Raw genomic sequence first — 21,482 nt, forward strand, 5'->3', positions numbered from 1 at the left:
CACTCATGCAAAACAAATCACTCATACTACATATATGGTTACCTTCCAGCTTACAAAGATTAATGACAAAATATACAAATAAAATACTGATAATAATAATAATAATAATAATATAAATCGAATACTGACAATGATATCTCTAACTTCTACATACAGTGCGAGGGTGTGATATATGTACTATCACACTTTAGAGATGAGCCTTACCCCTAGAATTTCATGTTAGTCATCTGTAACTTTTTCCTAGCTTACAAATTCTTCTTTCATCAGAATGAATACTCCCCCCTCCTACCATTCCTATCCTATCTCTATGATACACCCTCCAGTTCCGTAAGAAAATTTCTGCATCCATTATATCATTTCTTGGCCATTATTCAACTCCTATTACAATGGTTATTGGTGTTATTGGCATGTACAGTAACAATACTTGTGTACTCACAACTTCAAGAATGCTTTGCTTTGTCATTGTAGTCTATAATCATATACAATAACTAGCAGTTACCTGCGGCTTCGCTCATGCGAATTTCGTAATTTGATCAAAGTAATCGTTCCTCGGCATTGTACTAAGATATTATCTAAAAATCCGTAAAGTATAAAAACTCACCCTAAAACTGAGTTGCATTAACCCCAGGAATTCTTTGTAAACCCTGTTTGTGGTATAACCTTTTGGGGCTAAGGCGACCATGTGACATAGAACTGTTCATGTGAGAAACAGTCTTCTCTCAAGTCGAAAAAATACATACATGTTTGTTTATTTTTAAAAGAGATTTCAAATACCCATTCCCACATCTGTAACATCTTCAGTCTTTGAGATATACATAAGTATCCCCATAAAAAGAATTCAACCCCTTGATCAGTCCTTCCCCCACCTGATTTAAGCGTATTTTCCGAAAACAAAAATACTTGTTGCTATATTTTTTCTTCTTCTTCTTGCTAGGGGCTTTACGTCGCACCGACACAGATAGGTCTTATGGCGACGATGGGATAGGAAAGGCCTAGGAGTTGGAAGGAAGCGGCCGTGGCCTTAATTAAGGTACAGCCCCAGCATTTGCCTGGTGTGAAAATGGGAAACCACGGAAAACCATCTTCAGGGCTGCCGATAGTGGGATTCGAACCTACTATCTCCCGGATGCAAGCTCACAGCCGCGCGCCTCTACGCTCACGGCCAACTCGCCCGGTTGCTATATTTTTGAAGGATATCCAAATACCAATTTTCTCGCCTGTAACATCGTCAGGTTTTAAAACATAAGTATCCTCATAAAAAACAATTCAACTATTTTTCACTTCTGTTCAGTCCGTTAAGTAGCTTCTATGAAAACAAAAACATACAGGTTCTTGTATTTTTAAAGGACCTTCCAAATACCAAGTTCTTGTCTCCAAAATGCAAAGTTTTTGACATATAATATAGATATACCAGTACTCATTTTTTCAGTTCAGCCGCTTTTCCAATTCTTTTCAGCCCCGGAACTGGATTTTAGGAAAACCAAAAAATACACGTTTCATTATTTTTAAAGGAGATTCCAAATACCAGTTTTCATGTCTGTATGTCTGTAACACCTTCACTTTTTGAGATAAATGTATACTCATACGAATAATTCAACTCCTTCTTCTTCTTCTCCTTCTTCTTCTTCTTCTTCTTCTTCTTCTTCTTCTTCTTCTTCTTCTTCTTCTTCTTCTTCTTCACTTCTTTCCACCCCTCTCCGCCTTAAGTGGACTTTCCGAAAGAAAAAAATATGTGTTTTTTTATTTTGAAAGGAAATTCAAAATACCAACTTTCACGTCTGTAACAGCTTCAGTTTTTAAGATAAAGTATCCTCATAAACACATTTCAACTCCTTACTTATTTTCACCCCCACACCTCTTAAGCCAATTTTCAAAAAATATATATATATAAAAATAAATAAATAAATAAAAAATAATTAAAAAATGCGCGTTTCTTCATTTTTAAAGGAGATTCCAAATATACTAATTTTCACGTCTAACATCTTCAGTTTTTGATATATAAGTATACTCATAAAAGTAATTCAACTCCAATTTCGTCCCCCTTCCTATCCGTTAAATTGATTACCCCCCCTCTCCAAAAGTATGCGTTTCTTAATTTTTAAAAGAGATTCCAAATATCAATTTTCACGTCTTTAATATATTTAGTTTTTGAGATATAAGTATCCTCACAAAGAGAATTCAACTAATTTTTCAATTAATTCACCCCCCCCCCCCCAAATGGATTTTCCAAAGACAAAAGATTATGTGTACCTTTACTTCGAAAGAAAATTCCAAATACAAATTTTCATGTCTGTAACATCTCTTTATGAGATAGAAGTATCCTCATGAAAAGAATTCAACTACTTTTTCACTCCACCCCCCGCCCGTTAAGTTGGTTTTGTCCCACCCAAAATATGTTTCTTTATTTTTAGAGAAGATTCCAAATACCAATTTCCATGTCTGTAACCTTCAGTTCTGAGATATAAGTTTCTCCAGAAAAAGAATTCAATTTTTTTTTACTTCCTTTCACACTCCCCATTCAAGTGAATTTTCCAAAAACAAACAGTACCCGTTTCGTAAAAGAGCTTCCAAATGCCAATTATCACGACTGTAACATCTTCAGTTTTTGAGATATATGTATCCTCATAAAAGGAATTCATCTCCGTTTTCACCCCCCCCCCTTTAAGTTGATTCCCCCACCAAATGCGTGTTTCTTTATTTTTAAAGGAGATTCCAAATACCAGTTTTCACGTTTGTAACACCTCTATTTGATTTTTTGGTGTATATATACATTCTCATACAAATAATTCAACTAATATTTCAATTCTTTCACTCCTCTCACACTCCGCCCCCTGGTAAGGGTTTTCCCCGAAAACCAATGAATGCGTGTTTCCTTACTTTTAAAGGAGATTCCAAATACCAATGTTCACATCTGCAAGATGCTAAGTTTCTGCGATATACTGTAGATACGCAATTTTAAAATTTCACCCCCTTTTTCAGTTCCCCTTAACTCGATTTTCCAGAAAAATATTTATATTTCTTTACTTTTACAGGAAATTCCACATACCAGTTTTCAAATCTGTAATATGTTACATTTCTGAGATAATTTGCAGATATAGTCTTTTTTTAAATTCACCCCGTTTTTCACTCCTGTTCACCCCCTATATTTTGGATTATCCAAAAATGCAAAAATACGTGTTTCTTTATTTTCAAAGGAGATTCCAAATTTCATGTCTGTAACATTTTCAGTTTTTCGAGACATAAGTCTCCTTATAAAAGGTGTTCAACCAGTTTTTACCCTTTTTTTCAACCCTTGCCCCCAAATGGGATTTTCGGAAAACAAGAAAAATATGTGTTTCTTTATTTTTAAAGGAGATTCCAAATAGCAATTTTTACATCTGTAAACTTTTGAGTTTTTGAGATATAGATATTCTCATTTTAAAAATTCACCCCCCTTTTCACCCCCTTAGCGACAGAATATCCAAAAATCCTCTCTTAGCGAGCACCTACATGTTAATATGAATGTATCCCCAAAATTTCATTTCTTTATGTCCGGTAGTTTTGGCTCGGCGATGATGAGTCAGCCAGTCAGTCAGCCCAAGTTATTTTATATACATATATTGATTAGTGATGAGTAAGTTGAATGGTAGTTCTATAGTGTTGTGGAAATTCTGTAAAATAAAACTGTTAGTTTGCTTCTCCATAATCTCTCCTCTTTCTCCTTTGTTTCAGTTGTTTTGCGTTTTCCTTTTCTTTCCTAGAATTTTGACATTGTGGCTTATTTTCGGAGCATAAGGTACATTATTGATACCATTGTAAATTAAGGCCTTACGCACACACCCACCCACCCACCCCAGTTCTCCGGCTAAGTGAACTACTGTTAAATTTGAATCGTTCCCTAAAGGGAAGGTATAACCTGTCACAATCTAATTTGAGTTTAACTCGACTGTAAATAATCAAGAGTTGTTTACTTTCTTGTTGTTATTCTATGAGACACTTTAAATACAAAATTTCATCTAATCCGGAATTAGAACATCTGTTGTAAAATTGCCAGACATACAACCCCTTCACATCTCCTTCCCATTACTCATATTCATTTGCCATAGCCTAAGAGCTACATAGTATAGCTGATGGCCCACCCTCTCCTTGTATGACGAGCATAGGAATGAAATGACTACATTGATTGACTGATCGATTGACTCCACAGTATGTGTCTTGGTAGGTGTGCTATTTACCAACTGATGAGCCCAACTTAGCACACTGGGGCACAACGCTGCCAACCAGCAATGAGTTAGCTGGAAAATTCATAATGCCCAATAATGGACCAACTATATTGGTAGTATAAATGTACTCATTCGGGACAAATATTTCAGGTTCCCTATGGGAATCAACATCTATATCATCTACTCAGGTTATGCAAAAAGCCTGATTTTATAGGAAGATATGTATGTACAGTAGAAGTCCGCTATAGCGAGTACGGCATATAACGAGAACCCCGTTATAATGGTAACTTTTGTCTGTCCCTTCAAAATTCCTATATTAAACTGTGTATTATCCTTCGGTTACAGCGAGAGCTCAATCACTGACACATCCGTTATTACGAGCGATTTTGCGCACTTGATTTTTCCGTTGCCGATATTTATGCACACAATTATTATACTGCATGCGATCGATCATCTTCGGTACCGTATTGTTTTCTCGCCATGCCCACCAGCGAGCTCTCTCGTCGACATTCGAAGGCGATGTCGAAGTCTATTAGCAATACCCGTCGACTGCTCTTCCGCAAGGAAAACGAAAGAAGAGAACATGTTTTCATAATAAATGCGTAAATAACGTGTTCGATAACCGTTGTTAACTCGTTAAAGATAAACGCTGAATAAACGATCGCTTAATTTTAATGCTAAATACTGCAATTACGTAAGAATGAGATAGGCCTACATCTCAAGATATGGCAGAGTGCGTCGTTGATTACGAGGTTAGTTTATATTTTCTCACGTCCCGTAAATTACAGAAAGGCTATTATCATGTCAATTTATAGCGAGGTTATAGTTTCTCTACTGGCGCTTGAAGTATGCTTTCATCATACATACAGTACAGATAAGTTAGGATAGGTGACGCTATTTGAATAACAAAAACTGAGACGTTTGCCACAAAATGCGATCGATCATCTTCGGTACGGTATAGTTTTTGCTCTATTTGCATTTGCGAGCTCTCTCGTCAACATTCGAAGGCGATATTGGAGTCAATTAGTAATACCGGTCGACTGCTGTTCTGTAAAGAAAATTCGAAATGAAAGAGGATAACACGTTTTCGTAATAAATGCGTAAATAACGTGGCTGATAGCAGTTTTAAACTCGTTAAAAATGAAGGCTGAAGTAAACGATCGCTTAATTTTAATGGTATACAGTATACTGAAATTAAGTAAGAATGTGATACACCTCAAGATATGGCAGGGTACATCATTGATTTCAGAGGATAGTTTATATTTCTTCGCGTCTAGTTAAATTTCGGAAAACTATTTCCATGCCAATTTTTAGTGAGGAGGTTATCAATTCTCTACATGCGTTTCAAATAGGTTTTCATGATACATATAGGGTTAGGTTAGTTGATGCCGTTTGAAGAAGTAAACTGAAATGTTTGCCACAGAATCCTCTGTAGTGATACCGTATTTCTCCGAATCCAAGACGACTTTTATTCTCAGAATCTCATGTGAAAAATCAAGCAAGGGTCGCTTTGCATTCGCGGCTTGATAGTAATGAACACCACTGGCAACTAAGGTACCGCAATAACCATGCTAGTTTTTTCACACCCCCCCCTCGCGGGCACACAAAACTCGTTGACAAAAAACGACCGCTTAGCTGCGGCGACTGGTTGTACAGTGCCTTTGTGTAATGAAATAGTGAAGATAGAATGACATTCTATTATCCTCTACAATTAAAAAAAAAGTTTCTGAAATCTGCAGAATGGCATCAAAACATGCGAGACTTCGAATTCTTTGAAAGGCCATGGCTACTCAGTAGCAGAGTTATAACGCATCTGCTGTACCTGACGCTTAGTAAAATTAAGTTTTATAGACAGCAGGAATATTTTCGTGATGAATCGTTGTTACGATACATGGAACAGGTATTACCGGCAAATTTTCAACGGGTTCTCGTCGATGTTATGATGCCAATTTTAAGTTAATGGCTACTAAACACTCGGAAATGTATAATAATTGTGCAGCCGAAAGAAAATACGGCATAGGCCTAACTAAAGCAATATTCGGCGTTACCCTGAAGATAAAGATAGCTTAAAATGCGTACTGCACAAAAAATGTATTCAGTGGCCTGCCACAAGGACGCTTTAAAGAAGTCGAAGATGAAATTGTGAGGTATGTGCACAAAAATGCAAGGGCAGAATTGCCAAACCGCGGCGCAATTAACTCGTTCGTTGACCTACAAAGTCCGCGATTAAGACCTATTTGTACATGCTAGCTGCTGAAGTTGGCCGAATGCGGCAAGCAAGACGTGCGTGTAGCGCCTGAGTGAAAGAAACAGTTTTATAGTAAGAAGCAAGAATATTTTCCTGATGGATCGTCGTATTGTAGAGATGCGTGGAATGTGTATTGCCGGCAAACATTCAACGACTTCCCTTTGATATTATGATGCCAATTTTAAGTTAATGGTTATTAAACCCGCTGAAAGAAAGCATAATTGTACGGCCGCAAAAAAAATACGGCATAAATAAAGCCAATGCTCGGTGTCTACAAATAGTCTAAAATGCGTACTGTATAAGAAAGACATTCGTATGATTTTACAAAGCACTTTTTAAGCCTGATTAAATTATTTTGAAAGAAAAAGTGGGGGTCGTCTTGGATTTCGAGAAATGCGGTAATATATATGTTTCAGAATGAAATTAAACACACGCTTTCACGTAGTATCGGATTTCGAAAAGCACACAAGTAGGCGTAGTGTGGATATTATCTGCAAAAACTCAGTTTTGAACAAATTGATTGCTATTTCATACTGATTTTAATGTGTATGGGGGTTTTCCCGACTTTTACAAAAAATCGGATATAACGACAATCCGCTATAGCGTGTAAATTTTTCGCTGTTATGAATTTTCGCTATAACGGACTTCTACTGTATTTATTCTTATTTGGAATTTTTATAATCTTGCTACCCCTATGCTGTCGCATTGTATCAGGATGTGACATGGTAACAAAACATGCCACCGCATGTACCACCATCACAGAACAGATATTCCAAAGGGATATGCGTCATTTCTACTTGATTAAAGATATTTCTATTATTCTTTAATGTATAGACTGTTTAAAAGAACTCTAGACAGCATTCATCACGACCAGGAAAAAACAAGGCTAGTAACGACCAGTTCTGAACGCCACAGTGTACTTTCTGTAATACTGCGTTATGACTGATGTGAAATCAATATCACTGGTTGTGTTATTACTCCATGGTGCAAGCTGCTTTCCTCTTTAAGGCCATTGCTCTTTTCCTCCTGTTTATGTCATCTATATAACAATACTGTTTAAACATGCAGTATTTGTACATCTGTCACCTGATATTGGCTAGTAAGTTTCTAGCTACTAGTACAAGGTTTGTACTAATACTAAGCAGTACACATGTGTGAAAATGTGCAGTTTAAACAGTGAACATTCTAATGGAATCACAAGGGATATCAGTGTAATGATATTACTAATCAAAAGTAATAAACAAACTCTTACCATCTCTAGTGGAAGTTACAACCAAGCAAAAGCTATCCTAAAAGCTACTCAACAGGTTAATGCCAATGATTTGTGGAAAATGGATTATTTATAACAGGTACCACAGATTGTGGCAGATCTCCATCAATATGAATATTTGCAGGAAAGCATACAGAAACAACTGTTAGAAGATTAGCAGCATATAAAGGCATCACCCATTCCCTTTCTGCACAAGTATGCAATTACCAACAAGGCAAGCTTTTAGGCCACAAAAAGAGAGAGAGAGAATTGAGTTTTATATCCACAGATCATTTACTTAATAGTCAATTAATACATATGGGCTTAATAATAATATTGGTTTTACAACCCACTATCTATCTTTATGGTTTTCAGAGACTCCGGGGTGCCAGAATTTTGTCCTGCACAAGTTCTTTAACGTGCCAGTAAATCTGCCAACATAAGGCTAACATATCTGAGGACCTTCAAATACCTATGGACTGTCATGTTGGATTCAGAAGGCCAGCACTCTACCATCCGGGATACTCAACACGGCTAACACATACATATGGGCTTATGAAAATACCTGTGAAACTGTAGGTCTGAGGACATTATTTACTTTCCTACAGCATCTAGATAGAATTTCAGGCAAGATGCCTAAAGTCTAGCATAGTATCTAATGAACCAAAAGGTGCTACTTACCGTATTTCTCCGAATCCAAGACAACCCTGAATGAAAGATGACCCCTACCTTTTCCTAAAAAAAAACATCAGGCTTAAAGAGTGCTTTGTGAAATCATGTGAATGCCTTCCTTGTAATGTATGCATTTTTAGACTATCTATGCCTTCATGCCATCGCCGAAAATGGTTTTAGTTATTCCATATTTTCTTGCGGGTACACAATTATTCTTTATTTCTGAAAGTTTAATAACCATTAACTTAAAATTGGCACCATAATATCAAAAAGAAGCCGTAGAAAATTTGCCGGCAATACCTGTCTCAAAAATACAATACATCAGGAAAATATTCCTGCTGCCTATAAAACCATAACTTGTAGTTTTGCTAAGCGCCAGGTACAACTGGCTGATGCTAGAAGCACGTCCTGATTGCTAGCTTAAGCCAACTTCAGCGGCCAGCGATATATAATAAAGATGCAGACATTGAAGGTCAACAAGTTTAATGCACCGCGTTATGGCCATTCCGCCCTTGCGTTTTTGGTGCATATACCATACCTCACATTTTCATCTTTGACTTCTTTAAAGAATTCTTGTTGCATGCCCTGAATGCATTAGTTTTTGTACAGACAGTACGCATTTTTTAAAGCTATTTGTCTTCATGCTAACGCGGAACACTGGCTTTAGTTATGCCGTATTTTATTGCGGCTGCACAATTATTCTTCATTTCCACGTGTTTAATAACCATCAACTTAAAACTGGCAATATAATATTGATGAAAACCAGTTGAAAATTAGCTGCCATTACCTGTTCCATGTGTCTTTACTACACTACAATTCATTTTGAAAATATTACTGCTGTCTATAAAAATTTTAGGCCTAATTTTACTAAGCGTTGGGTACAGTAGACGCGTAATAACTCTGCCACTGAGTAGTTGTGAACTTTATAAGAATTCCAAGGCCCGAATATTTTGATGCCATCCTGGAGATATGAGACAAGTTTTTGTAGAGGCTAATAGAATGTCATTCTCTCGTCACTATTTTCCGAGAACCAGCGACATTACACAGGGGCACTGTACAACCGGTTGCCATAGCTAACAATGAATAATAAAGATGCGGACGTTGAAGGTCAACGAGTTTTGTGCACGCGCACACAAGAGGGGTGAAAAGAAGCAGCGTGTTTACCGTGGTAGCTGCCAGGGGTGTTCATTACTGTTAGGTTGCGAATGCAAGATGTACCTTGATTTTTCACACGGTTCTTGGATTCGGAGAAATACACTATATCCATTTCTTTTCAAACAAAAGCAGTTTTATGGGACAGTCGGAACCCTAGTTTCATGTGAAATCTGAACTGAATGTGTGACTTGAATGTTACAATTCCCACTTGGCTAGGATTCGAACCACGGCTAACCTGATGAGGAGCCAGTGACGATGTCTCACAGTCTCCTGTCTAACGAGCAATCTGCTACTCCCCATAGTATGCTCCCTCAATTTCCTAAGCATTGTTCTACTATACATAATCCAGACATTAATTAGAAGGTTCCTATTGCATGGTCTAACCAATTTACTCTATTACATATTGAGCTAATGCTTTCTAAGACCTTGGCTTATTCTACATCTATTGCCAGCATGCAAACACTGTAACAGTGTACTTCAATATGCAATATGAAATCTCAGAACAGTCAGATGCATTTGCAAGAGTTATTTCTCTGAAATGCAGAGCTGTAGGTTAAGCTGAATATGAATGGTAACCACACCGAGAACTTCCAATAATGACAATAAAAACTACCCCACTATTCAACTAGTATTTGTTTCAAAACACGTGAAATAGTACTTCCCTGATCTTAGCCGATAAACTCCCTGTAAAAAAACAAAAAAAAAAAAACAAAAACCAAACTGTATTTAAATACGGTTTGACACAAGTCTCCAGAATAAGCTAGGTTCCACATAGAATTGGCATCAGGAATGGCATCCACTGGGCCAAATACACATCAAGTGCTGACCCTAATAAATTGAGTAAAAGGCCAAGAGAAGGACATTAAGGCGGTAAAACAGAATTTTATCAGTAAATACTTAATTTTGTTAGCTCTTCAAAATTTTAAACTCTCTTTCATTTCAGAAACACTTGAAAACACACTTCCCTTACTGCCATTTTTAAAATTCATTGGTCTATCATCACAGGGTCATTTTATATTTAGAAGCATGAGTATTTATAAAGGATGGAAGAATCTCAAAATTCACTAACCAAATCAAAACAGCAGCAGAGCAGAGGGTACAAATTCAGAAATCAGATGGTGCAAAACTGAATAGATGAACAGTCAGTAATACCTTACGTAGCCTCTTGGGAGGTTCCTTGAGATCTTTGGATTTCTTCTTATCTTTTCTCTTACTACATGATTTATCATCATCTACAGCAACTCTGACTCTTATCTTCTTAGTGAATCCAGTTGTATCTGGATCATCAGGAGTCTTCTTTTTACCTTTTCGCTTTTCCTTTCCATCTTCAGAGTACCACACTATTTCATTCTCCCATTCCTAGTAAAATAAAGGATTAGCATATAGTTTGTTGCATTCAATATCATGAAAAAATGTAAAATAAAGCAAAAAGAATTAAAATAAGAACAAGAAATGAGTGAAAATTTCTCAACAAAATCAAAATAAAACAAGGCCACATTTTTTGGGTCGATGTATCACTCCATCCATAATCAGCAACATGGGACCTGCAAGTACCTTCACTAGCATGTGCAGTCCTTTGGAAAAATTATTTATGTGTTACCGAGTGCAGAACCGGTCCTTAAAAGGGTCTAGGTGAATACTTGATAATACTGACTGGGAAGACTGTTGAACAAATTTGGCTGTTAGAATATGCATAAAAATGTGCTTGTGAAAACAGCTACGTGAAACTTACTTCACATAGCTGGTTTCAACATCTACTGATGCAATATTTTCTTACACAAGGCTGGTTTTGTGTGCAGTGAAGCACACTCAGCAAATTCTAACCAAAGAGCTGGCAATGCGATTTTTATAAAAACACACACGGATGTATTCTATTGGTGCTCTGCTCAGTGTGCTATCGTGCGCAGGCATTTTGATTTGATGTTATATAGACTGCCCCCATGTCAATCTCTGCATTAATAATTATGCTAACATATGAACAATCCATGGCACAGGGTCTTATGAATTTTGTTGGGTAAAAACCATGTATCTCACTAGAGATTTTTTACATGCTGAGTTCGTATGACATGGAGCATAAAATGGACTTTTGTCAATCCTTAAAAAATATCTGATGACAAACTGCCAACCTGCCAAACAGAATTCAGACAAAACCACAGTTGCTGTAAGCAAGTTCTTGCACTAACCACACTGCTGTCATCCACGTAGAGAAACAGGTATTTTCCTGTATGTTTAAGCGACTAACCACACTGCTGTCATCCACGTAGAGAAACAGGTATTTTCCTGTATGTTTAAGCGACAAGATCAGTAAATCATACTCAATAGAAAATGGTCTCTTGCAGGAGCTCCGTGTTAGCTCAATTGATATTCAATCTTTATGTAAGTGACATGCCAGAAATAACATCTAAGAAGTTCTGTTATACCGATGATACTGCCATAGCCTTTCAAAGCAGGCACCTCAGACTTGGACAAACAAGATTGCTTTTACAGGCAATAGAGATTATGTCCTGATCGAGCAAATACTGAAATGACAACTGAACCAGTTGTTTTTGATGTCATTGGTATATAAATAAGGTGTTATGAAGAAAAAAATATGGGGAAGGATATTTTGTATTGAAACAGGATGTATGTGGAAATCTGGTAAGCTGACTCATGTCTTCAGAGCTACATGTGTAAAGGATTGGCGGATGTTGCATCATATAGTTCACTCAAACTTTCCGTTCGGTAGAGAGAGATTTGAGAACGAGGTGAAACAGAGCCAAAGATATTTACCAGTGGAAAACCTGAACCGACGAATCACAGATCAGCGCGCAAATGAGTAATTAGAATGATAGCAGTAGTACCAAAATAAAAACATTGTGAAGGAATGTCCGAGCCCAGAAGAAAGGATTATAAAATGAAAATACGGCACTTATAATCGTGCATAAATTAAGTTAAAATATCCTGGCAGCTTGTGAAGTTAAAAGATGTGATAACCAGAGACAGGAAGTATGATATAATGTAAAGGGGAAGCCCTGATGTGTATACCAGGAAGTAGACTAGCAGCATATGATGCCATGTGCTAATCATGAGCTCACTCTGATGTCTTGAATTGAATGGGTCAGTAATGTTGTAGGAACATCATTTAGAAAATGCGGAGTCAGTGCGTCGAGCATTTCTGTAGGCATAGATAATGACTGTAATAATTTTGAAACAAACTTAATCTGCACGGATTTTCCCCACAGGGAAAATATTAATGGTCGATTTCACAAACTGATACATAAATAGCTGTTTGAAGTAGCGAGCCATTTGTTGAGCAAGCAGGGTGAAATTTGATAAGTAACGAAGTAGCAAGTTCAATTAGAGCTTGTAACTAACATTAACTAGATTCCGATGGAGAATAGACTACAGGACTGAACTATTACGCAGATGGAATCGCAAAATGGTTATTTAATTGTGTTTTTATCTGTGCTGTATGATAATTGATACTGCGGTTTCTTCTATGCTCAAGTGTATTTCGTCGTGTGTGGGACGCGATCTACAAACTGTGTCGTGAAACGCATATTTTTCGGGACAGTGCACATCAGAAGAAGAACCATGGAGAAGAACTCTAAGGACTGTCATATTTCCAGTGTGATGATGGTGTGAACGTGGCATCGTTGGGCTGACCTGATGGCCTAAATTGGTGCATTGCTGAATCATGGAATGATGCAGACAAGAATGAATACATCTGATTTAATTAAATCTATGAATAGGCATAGTCAATTGTAATTTAAATATGTACATATTCATTTATTGCATGTGATATTTGAATTTATCTGAGTTAATTATGTAGCAAAGGCCAATTAGGTTAGAATAAGTTATTTTGTGGTACTAATGCCTTGGGGGTGTTTACTTTTGTGAATAGTTCTAGATTAATGGTGTTAATTTAATCTTCAAAGTATGTTCACGAGTGAGTATTGAAATAATCTTCCGTGTCAAGGAAATATCAGCATGTGTTAATGTGGTGGGAATACAGATTAGATCAAGCGATTCCAACTGAGGTGCTCCCACGGCCCCGGCAGCAACCCCGGTGCTGTGCTATAGCACCGTTGAGGTGGTGGGGGAAGGAGGGGAAGTGGCAGAGGCAGAACCACAGGTCGTCAAGTCAGTGCGCAGCTTATGAAAACAATATTATTTATGACAGTTCTGTGAACACATAAACACACAATTTATTCTGTACATACTTTGCGTTTGCCTTAATGTATACATTTAGCATTAAAGTCAATTGTTGACATAGTTTTGCGGCAACTAATTTACCAATAATGGTTACAATCGATTCGGCAGTAGAAATTCTAACTACAGCCTCAAAGTCCGCATCAGACAGAGAAGTCCTAGTTCTCCATTTATTTAAATTCAGAATTGAAAACATCTTTTCTCATGCATACGTTGTACTGAACATTGATGTAAATTCTAAGGCAACTGCTTGAAGTTTTGGAAATTATTGTGGTTGAACACCTTTGTAAAAGAATATTAAACCACCGCCATAGTGGTAGTACCCGTCCTTTAGGATTGATTCCACCTAATCAATACATTTATTTTCTTGTAAACTATTACAATCTAGGACCGGTTTCGACCCTTCATAGGTCATCCTCAGCTATATCAGAATCACATTTGCATTTCTATCTTATACCTCTGAAAGACCTTCATGATGTATTGTTTCATAATTTTTCAGTGAAAACTTATCTAAAAACTTACAAATTTCTAAGCGTTGTGTTAAAATTAAAAATTAAAATTACAAAACTTTGTCTATTATATACATGCCCTTGGGCTGACAGAATGCATCCTTGGGTTGATTAAGCACATATCTTAAGTATTGCTTATTCTGTTGAATCGAAACCCTTTTATACTTATGTACAATCGTGAATAGACTATCAGTAAAATTTGATAAATAAAGCTTGCGTGATAATTATAATAAAATATCATGTTACATCTTTATACCTTATTGCTGGAGTGATATTATTTTAGGCAAAATATAAATGCGTGTTGACCTCTACCGTGTACAGGCAGGAATTTCACGACTAGATATAATGAGCACGTAAACGCAATTAGGCATAATCATTTCTCGGCAATACGGCAACATATGCATGAATATAAGCATACTTTTACGGACATAAATAACGATTTAAAAATATTAAATGTAGAACCTAAAGGTCCTTTGCTTAATATAAGTGAAGAATTATATATAACACTAGATCAGTATGCAAATCCTAATCTATATATATATAAAATAGCTTGTCCTGACTGACTGACTGATTCATCATCGCCGAGCCAAAACTACTAGACATAATGAAATGAAATTTTGGGGATACATTCATATTAAGATGTAGGTGCTCGCTAAGAGAGGATTTTTGGATATTCCGTTGCTAAGGGGGTGAAAAGGGGGGGGTGATGTTTTAAAATGAGTGCACCTATATCTCAAAACTTTAAAAGTTTACAAATGTAAAAATTGGTATTTAGAATCTTCTTTGAAAATAAGGAAACACGTATTTTTTTGTTTTCAGAAAATCCCAATAGGAGGGGTGAAAAAGGGTGAAAATGGGGGAAAATGTGTTGAATGCCTTTAATCAGGATACCGGTACTTATATCTCAGAAACTGAAGATATTACAGACCTGAAAATTGGTACTTTTGATCTCTTTTAAAAATAAAGAAACACGTTTTTTTTTGTTTTTGGAAAATCTAATTAATGGGAGGGTGAAAAGGGGGTGAATTTTTAAAATTAGTGAATCTATATCTCCAAACTTTTAAAGTTTGCAGATGTAAAAATTGGTATTTAGAATCTTCATTAAAAATAAAGAAACACGTATTTTTTTGTTTTCCGAAAATCGCAATAGGAGGTGTGAAAAGGGGTGAAAAAGGGGTTGAATGCCTTTAATGAGGCTACTTATATCTCAGAAACTGAAGATATTATAGACCTGAAAATTGGTGTTTGGGATCTCATTTAAAAATAAAGAAACACGTATTTTTTTGTTTCTGGAAAACCCAATTAAGGGGGGTAAAAAAGGGGTAATATTTTAAAATGAGTATCTATATCTCAAAACTTTTGAAGGTTATAGGTGTAAAAATATGTATTTAGAATCTCCATTAAAGATAAAGAAACACGTATATTTTGTTTTCGGAAAATCCTAATAGGAGGGGTGGAAAAGGTTGAAAAAGGGGTCGAATGCATTTCATGAGTCTACTTATATTTCAGAACCTGAAGATATTACAGACCTGAAAATTGGTGTTTGGGATCTCCTTTAAAAATAAATAAACACGTATTTTTTTGTTTGTGGAAAATACAATTAATGGGGGGGGTGAAAAGGGGGTGATTTTTTAAAATGAGTGTATCTATATCTCAAAACTTTTTAAGTTTATAGATGTAAAAATGGGTATTTAGAATCTCCTTTAAAAATAAAGAAACACGTATTCTTTTGTTTTCGGAAAATCCCAATAGGAAGGGTGTAAAAGGGTGAATAATGGGTTGAATGCCTTTCATGAGGATACTTATATTTCAGAACCTGAAGATATTACAGACCTGAAAATTGGTATTTTGGATCTACTTTAAAAGTAAAGAAACAGGTATTTTTTTCGTTTTTGGAAAATCCAAATATTGGGGGGTGAAAACGGGGGTGAATTTTTTAAAATGAGTGTGTCTACATCTTAAAACTTTAAAATTTACAGATGTAAAAATTGGTGGTTAGAATCTCCTCTAAAAATAAAGGAACACGTATTTTTTTGTTTCCAGTAAGTCCTAATAGGAGGGGTGTAAAAGGGTGAAAAATGGGTTGAATGCCTTTAATGAGGATACACATATCTCAGAAACGAAAGATATTACAGAACTGATAATTCGCATACAGGATCTCCTTTAAAAATAAAGAAAGACGTATTTTTTAGTTTTTGGAAAAGCCAATTAATGGCGGTTAAACAGGAGTGACAAATTGGGGCGAATTTTTTGAAAGACTATATCTACAGAATATCTTGGAATCGTAAAATGTTACAGACGTAAACAGTGGGTGTAAATCTCCTGTAAATGTAAAGAAATATAGGTTATTTGTTTTTGGAAACTCCACTTAAGGGGAACCCAAAAGGGGTGAAATTTTAAAATGATAATTTTTACGGATATCTAAAAAACTTAACATGTTACAGAAGTGAAAAATAGTATTTTTTTATCTCTATTAAACATAAAGAAAAGTGTATTTTTAGTTTTCGGAAATACCACTTGGGTGAAAGGCGGGGGGGGGGGTAAAGTGACTGAAAATGGTGATGAATTCTTTTAATTAGGCTACTGATATCTCAAAAATGAAGATGTTACAGACGTGAAATTTGATATTTGCAATCTGCTTTAAAAGTAAAGAAACACGTATTCTCGGAAAATCCAATGAAGGGGGGGGTGAAAGAATTGAAACATTAGTTGACAATTGTATGAGAATACATACATCTAATACTAAAGTTGTTACAGACGTGAAAATTCGTATTTGGATCTCCTTTAAAAACAAAGAAAAAGGCGTTTTGGTGGGGAAACCATCTTGGAGGGCGGGAGTGTAAAGGAGTTGAATTCCTTTCATGAGGACACATAAATCAAAAACTGAAGAAGTTAGAGTCGTGATAATTGGTATTTAGAAGATCCTTTACTATTAAAGAAACAAGTATTTTTTTGCTGGAAAATTCATTTAGGGGGAGGAGAGATTATTGTGAAATGAAGTGAAAAAAAGTAAATTATTTTTATGTGGATACTTATATCTCAAAACTGAAGGTAATAGACGTGAACATTGGTGTTTAGAATCTCCCTTAAACATAAAGAAACAAGCATCCTTTTAATTCTTTTTCGGGGGGGCGGGCTGTAAATAAACTTAACAGCGGTGGGGTGTAGAAGGAGGTGAGACCAATTGATTTTACTGTTATTAATGTACTTATAAGGATCCTCCGTTGCTCAGGCGGCAGCGCGCCGGCCTCTCACAGCTGGGTTCCGTGGTTCAAATCCCGGTCACTCCATGTGGCATTCGTGCTGGACAAAACGGAGGCGGGACAGGTTTTTCTCCGGATACTCCGGTTTTCCCTGTCATCAGCCATTCCAGCAACACATAATAGTAATAATAATAATAATAATAATAATAATAATATTCCGGACCGTCGTCAAATTGCGGACCGCGATGGAAACGGCTCCTGGACGGGTAATTACTAAGAATGCAGTCCGGTCGCGGGTTCAGTGCCGCCAAGGCACCCAGTATGACAGCACGCCGGATCTCCTGAAGGATTATATCCGTATTAAAAATATTATAGGAAAAGATGGCAAAGATTTACGGACCCAACTGACATGGAGGAATACCTGAGCCTAACCCGGGAAGTACAAAATCGATTGCTGGAAAGGAAGATTTAAAAATGGGAGGAAACGTGCCGTAAAATAATAGATCGGGAATTTTGGTGGATTCTCGCAGAGAATGAGTCAGATCGCGAATTTCGGCGGATTATATATCTAAAACAATAAGCATTCAATTATAAATTTCAGTATAATACCGTAGCGAAGCACGGGTATCTTGCTAGTTATAACATAAATGAGTTATCCGAAAAAACTAATATTTTGTTCAATAAAATCGTTCCTATCTTAAAAAACGACTACGTCAAAATAGTCAACAGACGACGTCATACACAAGCTACGGCGCAGACAGGGAACCTCGGCGACTCCGCCCATACACACGTAATAACCTCCCCTACTTATCCCTCCGCCCCTCTCACAACAGACAACACTAGAACCATCAGTACGAGGTACATTACTCGTCAAACGGCCAAGAAACTTGCATTTCAAACATCCAGCAGTAAGTAAATTAATTCAGGCTTTACAAATTCACACAATATTACACTTCTATTGAAATCTAACTCACTTCATTCATTTTGGCTTACAGACTTTACCAGCCTTAAAAAAAAAGGGAAAGGAACCACCACAATCTTACGGCATTTGATGGGAGAAAACTCCAGAAGTTAGGCCAGAACTGAATCATACATATATTCCATATTGATCCATTTCACAGTTATACAAATGGAACCTATAAAGTTCAACATTCGACATATATAAGAAAAGGCAAATTATGGAAATATAACGCAAGAATCAAGGCCAACACGTTTCAGTGTCACTAAACACACTGACTATATTACTAGACATTCAAGTGTTTTTTAAAACTTCTGTAGTAAATGATAAGCATTCAATTTAATAGACATTTATGTTTTATACAATACATAATCAACATAATATAAACTTGTAATTTTATGCAAGAAGGAACTGACATTTAATCATTAGGTTTAAAAAGCCAACCATACACGTCATATTCAAACATTATCAATATCTGATGTTATACAAGACAAATTGTTATAATATTTTACCACATAACAACGCAAGATCCAAGCAATAAGTATTTTAGACTTTAAAGTACAATGATTAGACTTTAAAGTACATTAATGTGTTTATGTAAAAATATTTTATAGAGGCCAACACGCATTTATATTTTGCCTAAAATAATATCACTCCAGCAATAAGGTATAAAGATGTAACATGATATTTTATTATAATTATCACGCAAGCTTTATTTATCAAATTTTACTGATAGTCTATTCACGATTGTACATAAGTATAAAAGGGTTTCGATTCAACAGAATAAGCAATACTTAAGATATGTGCTTAATCAACCCAAGGATGCATTCTGTCAGCCCAAGGGCATGTATATAATAGACAAAGTTTTGTAATTTTAATTTTTAATTTTAACACAACGCTTAGAAATTTGTAAGTTTTTAGATAAGTTTTCACTGAAAAATTATGAAACAATACATCATGAAGGTCTTTCAGAGGTATAAGATAGAAATGCAAATGTGATTCTGATATAGCTGAGGATGACCTATGAAGGGTCGAAACCGGTCCTAGATTGTAATAGTTTACAAGAAAATAAATGTATTGATTAGGTGGAATTTTTCTTTCCTTTTATGAAGATTGGTAAATGTCAATACGGAAAATGAAATTCATAAATCAAGATGTTAACGCCAACCAGGCAAAGAGTCAAGCATATAAATATAGGAATATCAGAATTATATTAATGAATACAATTAAGAACATAGCATTTTTGAAAGAATGCCTCGCTCATGACCTAATTCCAAAGTTTTTAACTAAATATAACAACAAACATAGAAACACAAGACAGACACGTGACACTTTAAAGAAAACCAATAAAATCTGGATAAAAACTGAAATAAAATTTTTTTATCGTAAAAAACACCACTTGAATAATATACTATACCCTTTACATTTGAAAGTATCCCAAGAGCTACCACTTAGCTATTCGGATCACTTCCAACATGTAACGAATGAGAAAATTGAACATCTAGCCATAAAAAAACAGAACACCCTAGACAAGAAATTAGAAACCTTGAAACGAACTCAGAAAGAAAACCAGGTGACTCACCTTGCAGAAAATAATAACTTAGCTCAGTCCACAGGAGATAGAATGCACCAATTTTACCCACCATTAAAAAATCTCACGGATACAATATTCAGTAAAGCAGAGTATGAAATTTTAAGCAAAGGTCCAAAACATAACTGGAATAACGCCTCAATACTACAGAACGTTACCACCGCAATAGCAGAAACAGAATTAGCCATACAGAGAATTCCGCATGAAATACGTGAAGAAGTTAGACACGATATTGTAAAAAAACTCCCGCAGTACATCAACAGAATACAAGAAAACATATCTAATAGCAATAAAATGGACAAAACACACATTAATAGCTTAAAAGAAAAGGTCAAACGTGATAATCTCCTGATAACAAAAGCCGACAAAGGGAACACAACGGTAATTATGAACAAAGATATATACATTCAAAAAACAAAAGAATGTTTCAATAATAACACATTCCGTACAATACGTAAAGACCCCACAATTACAGTACAAAGAAACCTAAAAAACTTGCTTAAGAACACACGTTTTTTACTCACCGAAGCAGAAGCAAATAGCTTAATAATAATGAACCCCCAGTTACCGAATGCTAAAGCTCTTCCCAAAATTCACAAAGAAAATACCCCTATGAGAACCATAGTAAATTATAGATCTAGTCCCACATATAATCTCTCTAAATTTATTCAGAAATTTCTAAAAAATCACTATTCCTTTCAGGCTAATAAGAGCATACGAAATTCCATAGATTTTTGCAACAAAACAAAGAACTTTAAGTTAGATAAATATCATTCCATAGCCTCCTATGATGTAACAAATATGTATCCAAATATCCCCACTGACAAAACCTTAAACATAATCAGAACTAATCTCAAAACATATAGTAAATCAAGCACATTGGAAATTGAGGAATTTATGATATTACTCAAATTTGCAGTCAATAACAATTTCTTTAAATTTCACGATACAATTTATCAACAAACAGGTCTACCTATGGGATCACCCGCCTCCGGAATAATAGCAGATATATACTTAGACTACTTAGAACATACTGCATTTAGTAAAATTGAAGGAATATCTTTCTGGTGCAGATTTGTGGATGATGTATTCGTCATCATCGACAACAGAACAACCAACGAAAATGCAATATTGGATAAAATAAATGCCATAGATACATGTATACAATTCACCAAGGAATCTGAGAGTAACGGTCAACTAAATTACCTAGATTTAACGGTTACTAGACACGAAAAACATCTCACCTTCAAAATTTACCGGAAACCTACACATACAATAAACACCATAAAAATAGATTCTAATCACCCTAATCCACATAAAAAAGCAGCATATCAAAGTATGATTTATAGAGCGTTTAATATACCGATGTCAAAAGCAGATCTCAAAGATGAACTACAACTAATTCACGAAATAGCTCAAAAAAATGGTTATAGAAAAGAAATGGTTAATTCCATCATTCGTAAGTTCAAATCACGACCCAACACCACTCTGACGAAAACAGATC

General features: G+C 35.8%; 1 protein-coding gene across 1 annotated transcript in view; it reads right to left on the reverse strand.

Moving 5' to 3' along the window:
• The window catches only part of LOC136864226 (lysine-specific demethylase 5A), an 843,789-nt gene that overhangs the window by 79,149 nt on the left and 743,158 nt on the right, over positions 1–21,482 (reverse strand). Inside the window, exon 27 of the mRNA XM_067140948.2 lies at positions 10,679–10,885. Within this exon, the coding sequence (XP_066997049.2) occupies positions 10,679–10,885 (207 nt within the window). The remainder of the gene's footprint in view (positions 1–10,678; positions 10,886–21,482) is intronic.

Source organism: Anabrus simplex, chromosome 2 (assembly GCF_040414725.1).
Source record: "Anabrus simplex isolate iqAnaSimp1 chromosome 2, ASM4041472v1, whole genome shotgun sequence".
NCBI classification, from domain to species: Eukaryota; Metazoa; Arthropoda; class Insecta; order Orthoptera; family Tettigoniidae; genus Anabrus; species Anabrus simplex.